At 40.3% G+C, this 17,184-nt stretch overlaps 1 protein-coding gene across 1 annotated transcript; it reads left to right on the forward strand.

Moving 5' to 3' along the window:
* Positions 1–1,784: 1,784 nt before the first annotated feature.
* On the forward strand, positions 1,785–15,388 carry wdfy1 (WD repeat and FYVE domain containing 1). Its single transcript, XM_085245008.1, has 12 exons — positions 1,785–2,007; positions 3,298–3,365; positions 3,977–4,050; positions 4,168–4,222; positions 7,024–7,174; positions 7,259–7,371; positions 9,927–10,053; positions 10,923–11,028; positions 11,197–11,298; positions 11,381–11,511; positions 11,603–11,711; positions 13,271–15,388. The coding sequence occupies exons 1-12, from the start codon at positions 1,871–1,873 to the stop codon at positions 13,328–13,330; spliced, it is 1,233 nt and encodes a 410-aa protein (XP_085101134.1). The 5' UTR covers positions 1,785–1,870; the 3' UTR covers positions 13,331–15,388.
* The last annotated feature ends 1,796 nt before the right edge of the window (positions 15,389–17,184 follow it).

A 17,184-nucleotide genomic window follows, 5' to 3' on the forward strand; every position in this document is an offset into this window, starting at 1 on the left:
TTATTGAGTGAAATAAGTATTTGATGTCCAAGCAAAACATCACTTAGTAATCGGGGGAGAAACTCTTGTTGGTGTGCACAACACTTTCTTGTAGTTGGTTACCAGGTTTGCACACATCTCATGAGGGATTTTGGTCTGCTCCTCTTTACAGAAACTCTCTAAATTCTTTAGGTTACTTAGCTGCTGCTTAGCAACTCCAAGCTTCAGCTCCCTTCACAGAATTTCTATAGGACTTAGGTCTGGAGATTGGCTGGGCCACTCCATGTACTGGTTCTTTAGCTACTCCATTGCAGCCTTGGCAGTGTGTTTCAGATCATAAGTTCTACACAAAACGAGTTGAGATCAGGAATCTCTAATGCACTGAGTGTAATCAAATCTGTGGGAGCCAGAGTTCAGGCTGGGCTGTAGGGGATGAAATACTTATTTCACTCAATGACATGCAAATCAATGCGTAACTTTCATGAATATATTTCTGGATTTTCAGTTGCTTTTCTTCACTAAAAAAATGAAAGTATCATAAGATTTGAGACTCTTCAATTCTTTTGAAATGAGCAAACTTATACATTTAGCAGGACATCAAATAATTATTTTCTCTACTATGGTAGTTTTACATGCATATCTGAATATTATGGTACTTTTTTTTTTTCAATTATAAACTCTGGCAGTCATATATTAGTAATTTAGCGGATCCATCTAGTTTTTAGTCAGCGCCACCAATGTACTTGAAAGCTTTTCATTATTGAGGGTCATGGATGGCTTGTTTATACAAGTTCCACAGGAAAAATTTTTTTTCTGTATTGGTCATGTGGGTGCCAATAAAACCCAGGGTAAAAAGTCTAAATCCTGTGTTACATAAATGAATTAAAATATATTTTACAAATTGTTAAAACCCTATATATCATTTACAATAGGACAAAGACACCAATTTTACCATATACAGTACTGTGCACACTCTACTGTATCTCCTTGCATGTCTACATGATGTCTCTGTCTTTTTTTTTCTTTTGTTTTCTTTTCCTTTTAAAAAAAAATATAGACGCAAATGGTAGCATATACAATGAGCAGCAGTGAGATTCAGTAATACGAGTATACAGAGTCGCCATCATCAACAATACACCAGAGGCTATTAAAAAGTCTTAAAAGAGCAGGTCCTGTGCTGTGATAGAATATCAAACCAGACTAGAAACGACACCGGTGTCATTATCGTGTAGAAAAGACTGCAGCTGCTGGAAGAACACTTTCTCTAACCGTTGGATAGACTGAGACTGGTCTAAAATTAGATGGTTCTGCAAGGTCAACATGTATTTCTTAATAACAGATTTGTATTGGTTTTACTCGTTTTAAGAAGGTTGTCTACGGAAGAGGATTAGGGCCACTGGGGGGAAAAAAGTGGGAACGTCTTTTTTTTTCTTCTTTTCCCGAATTCTGAATAAAAAGTCAGAATTCTGAGATTAAAGTCAGAAAAGAAGAAAAAAATAGACGTGCCCAGTGGCCTTAATCCTCTTCCGTAGGTTGTCACTGTCCCTGTCATTGAACACATATTTGTAATTGTTGGTGGCCCTATTACGTGAAAAAGTCGTTTAAACAGACGAAAGGGAATTATATGTGATTTACTTATAGTTTGGTTTAACTCAGCAATATTAGTTAGTGTCTCGTGGCACTTGGTTGCTTGTGTTGTGATCCAGCATCTTGAAAAACCAAATAGTCTCTCATACAGCATTTATAAAATTCACAGTCTGAATTCGTTGGTCGCATTCCTCACGTTATTACGGTGATCCCGACAGCGGCTCCGGGTGTCAGCTGATCCTCCTTTACTGGCGAGTAAGGAGGAAAATCAGCTGAAGGAAAACACTCCTGGCTAGTTAAAACCATGGCTGCGGAGATTCACTCGAGGCCCCAGACAGCTAGACCGGTTCTGTTGAACAAGATCGAGGGACACTCGGACGCTGTCAATGCAGCCGTTTTAATACCCAAAGAAGATGGAGTAATCACGGTTAGCGAGGACAGGTATGTTTACCAGGCAAGCTAAGTGTAGCCTAATACTAGCTAGCGGGGGCTCGGTATATTTACTGGTCTTTAGACTCATAATACCTGGTGCACTGGCTTAAGAAGGACAGAATAAAGATAATAAGCAACGTGTATCGCTTTGAGAATATATATTTTCTAGGCTTCATAATAGCTGAGGAGAACGTAGGAGGGTGTGGGGATAGAAATGCACTCAGAATCTGAGTTCAATCCGGAAAATCTCTGGATAATAGTAATGGACCTAATACGAAATGTAAAAATAAAGCTTCTTTTGTTCAGTATGTACCGTTTATTATTACTACTCGTGGCTTAATATGTGTAAAGATATTAAAACTGCTTGCAATGTTGTGCTTGCTAGCTAGCTTGCTACCGAGTACAGTAAACATTACTGTCAAAATGATGCCTTCAAGTGCTCGAGGATTTATTTGTCGAAATGGAACCCATTTTTGTAGTAATCGAAGTGGCTGTGATTTTTTTTTTAAATTTTTTTTTGTGGACATTAAATACCACACTTAGACATGTTAGATTTTAGAAAATGCATGCTTGGTCACAAGTGTTAAAAAGAGACTACATCCGCCTTCAGAGTAAAGGGAACTCAGTTAATACGAATAATGTTATACAGTACATATGAAAAGGAGAAGTTGTGGGGTGTTAAAACGGGTTCCTTCAAGAAAGCTGCACAGACGCTGTGTTTCATGTCTGTTTTTCTTTTCCTCGCAGACACGTTACTTGCTAGTAAGTGAAACTGACTGAATTCCCTTTTTAATGGAAGAAAAAGGCTGTGGGAAGCGTACTTTGACTGCACTTGAAATGAAAAGTGCTGAAGATGCAACAGTACACAAGAATTCCGCAAAGCTGCCCAGTTTCCTATGTAAATGGCACGTTTAATGACTGAGTCATAAGGTGTTACAGTGGAAAGAATCACAACCAAATCTGCATTAGAAGTGCTTTTGTTAAAATCAGGTTCCAGATGTTAGCAGGCCAAAAGAAGATCCAAGAAGTGGTTTAATGCTAAGTTTAGCTTTGAGTCACCTCTTCTAAAATGTGGTTTTATTTGTGATCTCAGTCAAGCATGAAGTCGGCATCACTTCTGGTATTAATATTACTTCTGACAGTCAGGTCTTGTTAAGGTACAGAGTACTTTCCTCCATGGAAGGTGTTAAGTTGAATGTCATAAAATACGTCCTGCACAGAATGAGAATGTCGTTGCTTGTAGTTAACTGAACACTGGAGAGTACATTAAATGTTCACCTGTGTGACATATTCCTGCAGAACCATCCGTGTGTGGCTGAAGAGAGACAGTGGTCAGTACTGGCCGAGCATCTACCATACAGTCTCCTGTAAGTAACGCTGTATCACGCTTGGGTGAGACTACTTTGAAATGTCATCAGTTACTGATTTTATTTGACATGGCTGTTTCTCCCATTAGCCACGTACTTAACTGCTGCAGAATCAAGAGTGCCACAAATGTTGTTTTTGATCACATATTCTCATATATCTTCGTGCGTTTCTTACGAGTGCATTTTTATCGCTGCTGCTTTGTAATCAGATCAGGTTGAGGTTTTTCCTGATGACAGAAGGGTTGCACTGCTCATGAACGTGTCTGTGTTGCACATTTTTGAAGTTAGAGAGACGGCGATGTTGCCAGAGAGGAATTTTAGAGGGATGACATCTACTGCTCGATTTCATCTTGATGCAATCTTTCCTGTCCTCACAACAAAAGAGGCATGAATTAATAGCAGTTGGTCTTTATGAAAGAACCTTTTTCTAATTTGAATCCTTCAATAATTTAAAGCTACAGCTGAAGTCAGAATTAAACAAATATATTCAGAAACTGCTGACAGTTATTTTCATCCATTACCCCCCTGCTCTGACTGCATTTACAGCCATATAATGAAACCCCCTGTGTGTGACGTTCCCGCTCACTGTGAATGTCTTCACTTCTTTCCAGCTCCATGCTCTTGCATGTCGTATCACCACGACAGCAGACGCATCTTCATAGGCCAGGACAATGGGGCGATTGTGGTGAGTGCAGCTAACCCAGACACGTTGGCTTCATATTTTCTTTGTTGAATCTGGCTTTAGAGGGTTTGAAGAGTTATTTAATTTGAAGTTATTTCCGTTTGTTTGCTCGAATTGCAGGAGTTTCTCATCTCCGAAGACTTCAACAAGATGAACCACGTGAAAACGTATCCAGGTGAGATCATGAGATAAGAAAATTAATAGAAGAAGTAGAGTCCAGTTTGAGTGTACGAGGCTAATCAGCGAGTTATTCGACTTAAATTAAAAGGCCTAACTCTACATGGTGGATTATTAAACCACAGATGATATCAAAATCGAAGGCAATGATGAAGTGCCTTAAAACTGCATTCTTTTTAATAGCAACCAGGGGCATTACCTGGCAGGTGAACAGGTCAAAAGGTCTTCCGGTCGTATAGAAGTCTATGGGACAACAGCCCTCAGCCTTGACTTGTGTGAAAACTTTCCTGATGATTTTATGGCCTAAATTATTCATTTCAGGTCATAATGAATAACACATTAAGTCCATTTTTAAAAATTCTGGTCATTGTAAGTTGCAGAAAGGAGGCTTATCCAGGGTATCGGCTAATGACTTGTCAAAACACACTTTGTGTGGTTTGACAGTCACAGAACAGCCACACAGGGGGAGCAGCATGCGTTTATGTGAGAGGAGCAGTGTTTGCACAAACATGTCTACTTTCTGATGAACGAGAGCAAGTACTGAACATGGAAGAGCCACTGAAACTAAAATATCGATCCTAGTATTGATTCGATACCAATATCAGCATTGGCATCAGTACTGTTGATATTTAGATTGGTTGCCCCTCCCCCCAAATAAAAAGTTGTCAAATGATTGCTACTTCACTCTGTCTGTACTTTTTACACATCCATTTCCCTTTTCAAACTTCAAAAAGCTTGTAAAAAAGAACTTGTCAGTTTCCGGTTAGTGGACACTATGACACAGCAAAGGCCCTGACTGACAGCTGGGAGGTTAATAAGTGAGGAAATGAAATTGAAAACTTTCTTGGTTGGTGCATGACTCACCTGATTAAGAGAGAAGGAAAAAGACAGTATTACAAATGTGCCATGGCTTCAGCCGGTCCGGGATGTCAACAGCCCTTAGCCTGAGTGAGTCATCTGTTGCAGAGATGCTGCAAATGAGCTGTCAAAAAGAGAACTGATGACATGTGGTTTGAAAACTACCGGTGTATTATCAAATAGCATCACCCACAAAATATTTCTTCATCGCAATAAGAAGTCAGAAGGTCAGCCCTCCACAAATGCACATTTAAACTGTGCTAATAGATCCAAGTGGAAGGCGTTTCAGAAAATTATTTTGCTTTGTAACACAGGCACCTTTAAACTGTTGTTCCACTGTGATCTTCATCTGCTGTTATACTGCCACTGTTGCTTGTTCCTGTGACTGTACCAGCAGCTATTTATCCTCCTCAGCAGGCTTGAGCCAGCACATGTCACCACTATAATGGTCCATCTGGTTTCTACCGTTCGTAGCACAATCAAGCTGCCAAGCCTGACCGGCAGCGACAGAAACCCACAGTCAGTTTAAACATACACGAGGGCTGTGAGCCATGCACAGTTTAGCATCATCACTGGCAGGCAGTGTTCATTTCCTTAGAGCTGTACACGAGAGAACATTGACCTCTTTTAACGTCCTTTATGCCAGCACGTGTTCAGTCTGCTTCTAAATTTTTGTAAAAGAATGATTTTAGAAAAATCTTTCCTCTCTGGACTTCAGTTTAATTACTTAGCAAAGTCTGTGCTCCATTTATTATGTGAGCGTGTTCACCGTGACCTGGTGAGGACATTCTTATTTGTCGTTATTAGTCATAATAGATGTAATAGCCATTACATCACCAGCACTCAAGTCACCCACAGATTACAGATTTAAGTAAGTAAGCTAGATGGATTTAGGGGATAAAAATGTTCCTCTAGTTATGCAGACAAGACAAATGCAGTAAAAAGGAATACAGACACAGGAAATACAAAATGGATAGTAACGGAGAGAATTAGTCATGTGGTCATGTGCACTTGGATTAGGCAAATATGACTCCCTTCTGAACTTTATCAGTGATGTTTTACATTTCTATCAGCCATAAAGATAATGGCAGTAATAAATGAGAAGGTTATGGCATTTTACATTCAAAAGTTCCAAGGGTTAGCTTCACTGTGACGTCTATAAAAAACACACACACAATTTAATTCCATAATTCAGGCTCAGAAGAGGAGTTTGAGACTATTTTTTATTTTATTTGTCTTTGATTTGGTAACACTGACACTTGATTATTCAGTTCTGTACATGTGAACTTTACTACTTAACAGAAGAAAACGGCAAGGCAATTATTCTGATTAGTGACATAAAGTGATTTGATTTAAAGCTGCTGTAGTCACCATATTTATTTTTTCAGTGATTTAAATAAGCACACAATGGTTATTTCACTCATCTCACCCAGGTCATTTGGAAAGATTTTTTTCCTTTTTAGAGAAGGTGTAGAAAACATCTGGAATAAAAGATCCAGAAATCTTAACCTTACCAGAAGCCCTTGAAATTGCAACACAGGTTAATGTTGTGAAAGTAGGCCATATATATTCTTATAATACCTTTCCTCTGTCCACTTTATAGTTAGTTTATGTTCTGTTGCCATTAATCAGTGCTGCTTTCAATATACTTGGAAAAACCTACACATGGGCACATAGTATGTGGGATATATTGTGATTTATTTGAATGTAGCTGTTGGCCAGTTTGAAACAATACAGTACAACAGGAGTAGTTGAGCCCCTGCTGTTTGCAAAGGCTGAGATGTTGACTGCAAATTGTTTGAAAGGATTCGTTTGTGTGGATTACAGGAACACTAAGCAGAACCTGTGATTGGATCAGGACATAAAGAGAGCAAAGTCTTCTTTTTGTCATCTACATGCATTGTTGCTCTTTAGCACTTATTATGTATTTGTTCTTTGCAGCCCACCAGAACCGCGTGTCAGATATGGTCTTCTCCCTGGAGAGTGAGTGGGTGGTGAGTACCGGCCATGATAAGAGTGTGAGCTGGATGTGCACCCAGAGTGGCAGCATGCTGGGGAGACACTACTTCACTGCCTGGGCCTCCTGCCTGCAGTATCCTTTATTCACTGAGTGTTTGTGCCGCATTTAGAGTACAGTAACATGTAAAGCCAGTTCAAGCCCTGACTCCTCGCTCAGATACGATCAAGAGACGCAGCACGCCTTCGTAGGCGACCACTCAGGACAGATCACTCTGCTGAAGCTGGAGAGGCAGACGTACTCCACCATCACTACACTGAAGGGTCATGAAGGTAAAGGCATACATGATACACACAAATGTCGCTTCCTTGATAAACAGGCACCAAATACCAACATTTATGCAGCAATTAAATACATAATTCCTGCCCTCTTTCTTGTTAGAGCTATTTTTTTTCCTACCAATTTCTCATGTGTGATGATATTCTCTCGAGGTCCTTCTTGTTTGCGACTTTTTAGGGGAGTTCTGGGTTATCTCTCATTAATATGCATCCACAAGCTTTAAGAGCATCTTGCAGTCTGGAGATCTCGGTGGATAAACGTATAGATAAATGAAGCGATAACTGTATTGACTAGATTTTCTAGTCTATATATGTCCTAAAAAACATTTAAAGTCATTCATTGTAACAGAGCTTATAGCACAATCAAAAACCACAGAGCTTTCATGTAACAGAAGTGTGGTTGAGATTTTGAAAATGTAAATCACAATCTTATAATTATTAACTTGTTAGACATCAAGGAGACCTGGATCAGGAGAAAAAATGGAAAAACGTTGGCTTATGTTGTTTTCCTATATGGTACTGTAAGGTTAGTGCTCATATATTGGGATATAAGTATTGTATTGAGCATAGAAGCTATACAGAAACTAAAACGTCAGTATCAGCTCTTATTGATTCACATTATTTAATTCGTGATACCCACTAATTTGGAAGTTATCAAATAAAAAACTTCCAAATTAGTGACTTATGGCGAACAGTTGGTGTTTTTCTTGAGCTGAATCTCTCATCAATCACTGACCGTTGGTCGCCCCAGCACCAGTACGGGAAGCTGCTCCTGGAGGTGTAAGTGACGCAGCTGCTTGCACAGAAGGAACCGCACCAGCTGTCAGTATCATACAGGCCTGGCTTCAAAATCCCCTCCAGAACTCATATCATATCACCAGGAATGTAATCTTCCTGTTCTATGACAGCTGCAGCTGGCACAAAAACAAGTTCCATTTCTCTTCCTCTCAGGAAAACTGGTCTCACACAATAGTTCACCATGTTTACATATGCTTAAAACACCAGTTTGCTATAGTGAGAGTGAGGCAGAGACGTCTCCCCGTGTAACGTAAGATGATCTGCTCCTTGAGGCGGGGAGGGGGGGGGGGGCTAAGTTAGTTCACTTTGCACAGGTAAAGACCAAACGATCAGATGACCCCCTATGAGCAAGCACTTGGCGAAAGTGGGAAGGAAAAACTCCCTTTTAACAGGAAGAAACCTCCAGCAGAACCAGACAATCAGATCCCACTGCTAGATGACAGACTAAACTGTCAGCAGCTGTTTGTGGAGCTGCATTGTTTGTGCCATCTTGTGTTTGACCTGTTGTTGCATGATGTTTTCTTTCAGTCCACTCAGAAACAATGACAAGAAACATGTCCACTCACAGCAGGCAGGTAAACGGAAAGAATGATCAACAAAGTTTAAAAAAACAGAAGTGGCGCTAACGGAAGATGTAAACACGTCATAGTTTACAGCACTACTGCTGCTGTTTGCCTTTAAGAGGCAAAATTCATCATGTCGAGTATAGCACTAAGCTGCAAAAGCCAGACCTTTGTTTCTCATTTCAACAGCAGTTTTGTTTTGGCTGGTTGATGATGATGGTGTTGGTGGAAAATGCCTTCTCACTTGCAGCTCTACAAATTCCTGTAACTGCTTGTTTTAGTTGAGGCTTGGCAGCTGCAATGTTTTCATGCTCATCAGAACCACTCAGTGGCCACTTGAGGCTTTTTAGATGGGAGAATGACTCAGTTTGTATCAAGATGCAAATGCAAACGATGATCTGTGACTCAGATGAGATTTGCAGTCAAGGGGCTCAGTGTCCTTGTAGCTGTGCCAAGAAAATGGATCGCACAACAAATTTGAACTGCCGAGACACTTGGCTGTGTGAGACAAACACTTCCCTGTGTTCTTCTTTGGGTTTTTGATAACCAGGCACTGAGTAAAATATGTGATCCTTTCAGAGCCTGTTTTTATTTATTTATTTATTTTTAGCCTCAAACATGTTGCCTGTGGTATAGCCAGGTGGAACAGGCAAATCACACGATTTTAGAAAACCTAAAAATACAAACGCTTGCATTAAACCAGTCTGAATCTTGTTACTGCTCTCTTTGATCTGCACCTGTGCTCTGGTGCTCATGGTTACACATGGTAATTGGACAGATGGTGATACATATTAATAGGTGGGCTCCAACTGTGCACAAGCCCCAAATATTTAATGGAGATTATGTTCCATTAAAATTGGAAAAGACAACATAAAGGTCAGATGTAATGTCAGAGTCATCGCTGATATTACTGGTGTTAGAAGTTGCTCTATGTGGCTTTCATTTGGCTCAATAGCACAGAAATATGTAATATGTTATAGTGGTAGTGCGTGCTTATTAGACAAAATAATTAAATTATAGCTGGAGTCATTAAGAGAGTCGTGCTGTAAAATGTTACTTGGAACTGGCTGCATTTCTCCCAGCGGGCACTGGGTGGAGCCAGCAGATCGCACCATGATCCTGTGTCCCGTTGAGCTCCTGGCAGAAGATGGAAACACGTATAATGAGTCTGTTTTCTTTTGCATCCAGGTAGTGTAGGAGCGCTGTGGTGGGACCCAGTCCAGAGGCTGCTCTTCTCAGGGGCCTCCGACCACAGTGTCATTATGTGGGACATCGGAGGCCGCAAAGGACGAACACTGCTCTTGCAGGGGCATCAGTAAGTTATAGTGTCGCTACATTCAGGCATGGGATCCCAGTTTGCTGTCATTCTGCTTTTTGTCAAAGATGTGGGAACTTCAAAGTGAGTTCGCAAAATGGGATGTTGATATGTGAACAATTCTTCAGGAATAAAACTCCACGTCCCTGTTTTTATCCTTTTCAAAGCAGTGTCTATGTGCAGTACACTCTGTAACCGCATCCTCTTGTCAAAGGCAGGTCTCGCCTAGTGTCAGTTGCAGCTTTCCCCAGGCACTGTCACCATTTTTATCTCCTGTCTTCATCCATATTTTACCACCTCCCAGGTACAGGAATTATCCACAAAGCCCATGTACACTGATGCCTATCAGAGCCAGTCTCAAAAGACCCCGTTGTTCCCTGTCAGGATTTGCAGACATTTATCTCTCAGACACCCATAAACTGAGAGTTATGACACACTACAGGTCTTAAACCCTGTTGTGGATCTGTATCTTTTTTTTCCTTATCCTGTCCTCCAGTTTACTTGTATATCAATGTCGGCCTGTTCTGCTTATTATAGGTTTCCATACACAGCTTATACTTGGCCGTGGTGCAGCCTTCAGTTCATAAACTCTGTGAAGCAAGCTGTTTTAGTTCTCTTCCTTTTCCCTCTAAGCCAACTTTCATCTGATTTGCTGGCGCTCACAAGCAAAAGGTTGAACAGCAAGTGAGGCTGTTGTCGTCGTACCCTGAGATGATCATATCCCTTGTTAGTGACATCGGTCATATACAAGAGTAGTAAAAAAGAAAATCGTTTCCACCGGTGTTTCTGTCCACCAGGTGAACACTTGTCCACTATTGTTGTAGTTGTTAAGATATGTATTGTCTTGTCTGTATCTTTGACTCCTTTAGCGAGCGCGTTCAGGCTCTGCGTTACCTCCAGTTGACCAGGCAGTTGGTGTCATGCTCCGCTGATGGAGGCATCGCAGTGTGGAACATGGACACGCAGAGAGAAGAGGTTTGAATCATAAGCCAGTTTTCTCTGTGTGCACTGTTTTAGTATTAGATTGTTGCTATCAGTGGTAAAGAGTTTAGTCGCTCCTTTGTATTTTCATCTTAGTCCTTGTGTGAATGCTCGAGTGTCTCTGTGTGTGTAATGTTAGCCTTCGAGTCTGTCTGTCTGCAGGCGCCTCAGTGGTTAGACAGCGACTCTTGTCAGAAGTGTGAGCAGCCTTTCTTCTGGAATATCAAACAGATGTGGGACACTAAGACCCTGGGACTTAGACAGGTAGGTTGCTCATGCCTGTGTCCTTAGCATTTTGATGTCCTCATTAGTCACAATGTGATATGAGCTTGTTTCCTGTGTGCAGCACCACTGCAGGAAGTGCGGCAAGGCCGTGTGTGGAAAATGTAGCTCCAAACGCTCTACGTTTCCAATCATGGGCTTTGAGTTCCCGGTGCGGGTGTGTGATGCCTGCTTTGAAACCATCAAAGAAGAAGAGTGAGTTTAATTTTGTGTAGTATTCACATTATATAACCCCTTTACCAGATTAGTGAGGGAAAGTAATGAAATGCTGTCATTGTGTGTGTAGTCGGACACCGCTGGCCACGTTCCACGAGGGGAAACACAACATCGCTCACATGGACATGGATCCATCGAGAGGCCTGATGGTCACTTGTGGAAGTGACCGCATTGTTAAGGTCAACAACAGTTCTTTGATACCAGATAATTCATGCATGTGAGCAGGCTGTGTTAAGCACAGAGCCTCTGAAGCAAAATGCAACCCAAAGCAAATCAAGCCCACAATCTAGCTTTACCTATTTTTTTTTTGTATATGAAAACATTCATATTTACAGGCAGTCCTATAAAACCTTTCAGCATTATAAAAAGCAGCATGCAAAACCTTTTTAATCTGAATTAGAGCCTTAAAAATATCATTAAAAAACTGCTTTTAATTGGACTCCTGATTTCACACATCCGCTAAAACCAGCACTACATGTGACATTGTGCAGAGCTATGTCATGTTCATCCTCCTTCCAAAACAGATCTCCGTTAAATCTGAAAAACCTTAGATCATAATCTGTGTGTAAAAGATGGAGATGGCCACCATGACGTCACCCATTGTTTCACAGACTACCTCTGAGTTTGGTATTTTGGACATCTTGATTTTATAAAACTGGACATGGCCATATGTGTATGGTAGAACTGGGAGTTATTAGCTAATGGTGGGGGTGGCTAATTAGCAAGAGCAACACATAATATACTGAACTATTAATGATTGTAATTAATATTGTATTGTTGTATTTATGGATGTATTGTATGATATGTGAATTGTTTTGCTATTGTCTCAACAGCCGAGAGAGCAGTATATATACTGTAAACCTGAGAATGACTAAATTAACAACAGATTTGATTTGGCATATGAAGAATAAGAAACCAAGCTGTAACTTAAGTAACCCCACTAATTTTGGCTATCATTGTAGAAAACGAATGATAGCTATAAATCTCTGCATTTTGCCATTAAATTATTTATATTTGGCTAAAATTAGTACCACATTATACACAACTTACTGTCATGGATGGTGTTAGCTGCCAATGGTTTTTGGTAAGCTACTAGGATTTCCACACACCTTTCGCTAGCGGTAACATTTGCAAGGCAGATGTGGTTAGCCAGCAAGCTGGGACATATCTACACTACATAAATTAAATGATTAATTGAGTTACTAGATGTTCGAGACAGTGTTCTGTTGCCAAACATAAGCAGTCCCTCTATAAATTGAATGTCTGAATAGCTTACATAAAACATGCTCTCTTCTGAGTAATGTTAGCTTACCGTTTCTTGATATTTGTTTTTATTGCATTCCAATTCTAAGCTACTGTTTACTAATGTTGCTCACTATTGATGCTGAGATTGGAAGAGAGGCATTGAGCCAAGGCACTTGAAAACATGTTTGAATTTTCAAGAAGAAAAGAAAATCCTTTAAATTTCTCTGGTTTTAGATTCTCATTAGCAAACATTTGCAACTTTTTTGTCATATGTGATGATATTAATGCAATCAAAGCTTTAGAAAGTTCATGTTTTCACTTTTTGCATATATTGTCTCAACATTTTTGAATATCTGCCTTGCTTGAAAACCTTCTAGCCTGTTGTCTTGGGTGTTGTGTACACTGTTGTGGAGTTTGTGTTGTTTCATGTTTTCCTTACTTCACATCCACATTTATCTGTCCTGACATTCTTGTTGGCTGTTTGTCTCCACAGATATGGGATATGACACAGGTGGTTGGCTGTAGCTTAGCAACAGGCTTCTCCCCACGCTGATTGGCCAAGGCCTCTACACAGTGGCCCCACTGGCCCTTCATTTGCTCCGCCCATTCTTCTAATGTCATGGAAACCCCTCTGTACAGTACAGCTCCCCTTCACGCCTGAGATCTTCAGCTGCAGCCAGGCTTCTGCTCGGTGAACGCGTGCGTGTGTGCGTGAGTGCGTGCGTGCAGCCCTCCACATTCTTTTTGCTTCTCATAACAATCTTTTCTTTAATTTCACCATCAGTCTTACATCAGACTGTGTTTGACTGATTTGATGCTCTGATCTGAAACGCCACCCTAAGCACAACGAGGGCTGTGTGCGTGTACATGTGTGCATGTGCTCTAACAGGTTCTCCTAAGAGACGAATGGTATTGATATCAGTGTTTACATTCAAGTATATCTGATTGCTTCTTTTGACAAAGGTCCTTTTTTCCTTTTTCTTTTTTCTTGGCCTTGAATTGTATGTGTTTCACTAAAATGCTGACTAGCCATTCCTGTGAAAACTTCCCTTGCTTATTAGTGTGGCCCACAAACTGCATATCACAGCATAGCATCTGTATATAGCCCTGTGTCACGTGTGTGGAGCTGGATGCTTGAAATGACTCTCTCTGTCTCTGATTTCTTTCACTAGTTGGCCTTAAATCACTCTCAGGAGGTTTTACATCAGTAGGTTGTCACTAGGCGGGGCTCTGTTGATGTCAATTTTACCTTAAATAAATGTGTAATGTGAAAATTAATAGAACAGGCGCTTCCGTGAAGGATGAAGGAAATCTCTTGATAAAATATCTCCCAGGGCATTTGATGCAGCTGCGTGACATCAGTGACCAAGCCTCCGTCTCATCGTCTCAGGTGAAGGATGGAAAAGTTGGAAACATTCATATGAACGGGCGCCGACAGCCACAAAGTCCTGTCGCCACCATTCCGAGGAGCTGCGTTACCGTTTGAGATGTGATTAGCATTAGCTTTGTAGGTTAAATTCCCTAACGTCATGCTGGTGCAAATGAGTTTTTCAAAAAGCACAGGAGCATGCCACCTCTTAGATATGCGTCGCTTTCTTTGGAAAATATTTAAAATTGTGGTGTAAAAATTGATTTCCTGCCACCACAAAGGCTCTTGGGTACTAGACAGGTACTCTAAACTAATGTAGCACTTAATGCTGACGTGCTGAATTTTTCTCCAGCTAAATCGAGGTACAGCTGAGTGCTGCCTGCGTTCCTTCAAAAGCCTTAAAGAGAGAAGGACACAAAGCCTTTTTAAATGGTTTGCCAGTGCTTATGACTGTTCACTCGCGCTCACTCTCATGCACTCATGTCATCACAAAGCTCTCGTTTCCTTTCACCCTTTCTGATTGTCCCAGATTAAACACAGATGTGCATCTGTACATTAAGGATGTCTCATAACGTTCTCAGCACTGCACTTACTTGCACAATGGTTGCTTTTTGAATTAAAGAAAACATTTTTTGGTAAGTTAATCTGTGGAAGTAACGATAGCTTAATTCCATGTAGCATCCTTGTAAATAGCGGCTAATATCCCCTCATGTCAGACTAACGCTTGCCTTATTGTAAGTGGACAAATGAACATTATGTTGGAACTCCTGATTTCAAAATGTACTCACATTCCAGTTTTTTGATTATGTAGTGTATATTTATATTTGTAGTAAAGTATTTATCAGTTATCAGTGTAAATGGATCCTTAGTTTTCTTTATTTCCCTTGTTATAAATGACAAACTAGACCTTCAGTAAAGCACATGCAAACTGGCTAATGTTGAAATGATCTGTGGTGTTGGATCATGTAGTATTTTACATGGCTACATGGATGGAGATTGATTGGTTTGGGATGATTGTTATAGCAAAATAATGTATGATTTACATGCACACAATGCTATACTTGGGGTTAGACTGATAGCTGACAATAATGTAAAGCTTTACAGGAAGGGTAATTTATTTTTAAATGTCAGCATACATATTGGGTTCTTTTGGGATTTATTTCTTCACAAAGTGGACACAGAAGCTCTGCTATAAAACATGACTTAAAATTTGTGCACTTATTAAAAAATAATATTATTAAAGCTGCGTATTTGTATTTTGTAACTGGCAGGAGCCAAGCTGAGAGGAGAAGAGTCCAAAGTTAAAAGTTTTAACATTAAAACTACGTTTGACCTGAGAGGTCAAACACATATACTTAAGGAAACACCAGCAAATAGTAAAATGTCTATTTGACATTTAGGACCAATAGAAAAATTAAAATATCACACACAAGTCAATGGAAGTCTTTTTTTTGGGGGGGGGGGGAGAATCTCACAAAACTGAACAAAAACGAAATGTTTTTAGGGACACAGTATTGTGATGGAACAGCTGCGGAAGTAAAAGGTTTGTTCTGAGAGATGCTTAAAAGAAACAAAGGGTTTATCTGTGACCTGAGGAAAAAGATGAGGGGTAGTATGTGTTTTAATCACATATTCATAAAATACTGTAGATGCATGTTTGCTTTTAGCTGTTTACTGTTAGTTTGTCACCTCCACAGCTGGTCCGTCTCCCCAAAAACACTTTTGTTGCGTTTCTTTTGTTTTTTGAGGTTGGTTTTCTATAGATTTTTTTTTTTTTTTTTACCTTTTGCACGTTTTTTTTTTTCTTCTGTTGTATTTTGTGTGCTTTTGCAGTGTTTTTCGCTTTTCCGGTGTTTTCTTAGGTTGCTGTGCCTTTTGACCTCTCAGGGCCACTGATTTATTTGTTTTACTTTCACACCAGAATGAAAAGTGAACAACACTGGCATGTTGCTGACCGTATAATCCAAACTTTATGCCCAAATGTAATTTAAACCAGCGGTCCCCAACCGTTTTTGCGCCACGGACCGGTTTATGCCCGACAATATTTTCACGGACCGGCCTTTAAGGTGTCGCGGATAAATACAACAAAATAAAACTAGTATCGGTACTGAAAAATAGAAGAGTTATTCATAACACACGTGAAAAGACCCAGGAAACAGAGTTAACGATAAAAACGATAACAAAATAACGCTGAAAACTGATAAAAACCCTGAAAACCATACATTTCACACCTGAGCCTCAATTCTCACGGCCCGGTACCGGTCCGAGGCCCGGGGGTTGGGGACCGCTGATTTAAACAACAAAAAAAAAAAAAGGGGGGGGGGGGGCTGAAGAAAATTACCCTAACTTTTGTCACAACTGCAGAAAATAGCTATAGAGACCAGATGTTTATTTCTGCTGTAAAGTTGTCCATTCCTTCACGGGGGTCTGTGAGGACAGAGCCTGCCTCAAGTAACCATTTGAAGAACTGGTTTCCTTTTTTTCAGCCTTAGGGTTTTTCTGCTTGTAATTGAGTCATTACTAATGTGATAACCTCAGTGCAGCTTAAACGTGTATTCACTTATTTCCAAGGCTGTTGTTGTTATCTGAGCCTCTGTGGTATCAGAAATGGGCAACAGCAACTGGCTGATGAGCAGTTGGTCAGTGTTGGCAGACTGTTCTTTCAGTCCTACCCCAAAGTATTGTTAGGGGAAAAAAAAAACACCACCATGATTCATTAGGGATCAACAGGGTTGATGGTCCTGCTGCTGTACAATTAGGAATCAGTGCTCTCCTTTCATTAAAGTCTCCTCCAGTCATTAATTCTTATCATGTCTTCTGTCTGTCAGAGGCACGGCAGATGGGTGTTAATAGTATGAGAAACTCCTGGATTCTTTGTTTGCAGAAATGGCGAACAAAGTAGATCTTCAACAGTGCCAGAAGCAAGCTGTTTTTTTTTTTTTCATCCTGTGGTTAATGTCTTAGTTCCTTTTCTTTCACAGTCTTGAACAGGAGTCATTTTTGTTGTTTTTAGTTCAGCAAACACTAAAATGGATGAG

Source organism: Mchenga conophoros, linkage group LG14 (genome assembly GCF_057382185.1).
Source record: "Mchenga conophoros isolate Kocher_MC1m ecotype Shallow Benthic linkage group LG14, M_conophoros_male_GT1.1, whole genome shotgun sequence".
Taxonomy (NCBI): domain Eukaryota; kingdom Metazoa; phylum Chordata; class Actinopteri; order Cichliformes; family Cichlidae; genus Mchenga; species Mchenga conophoros.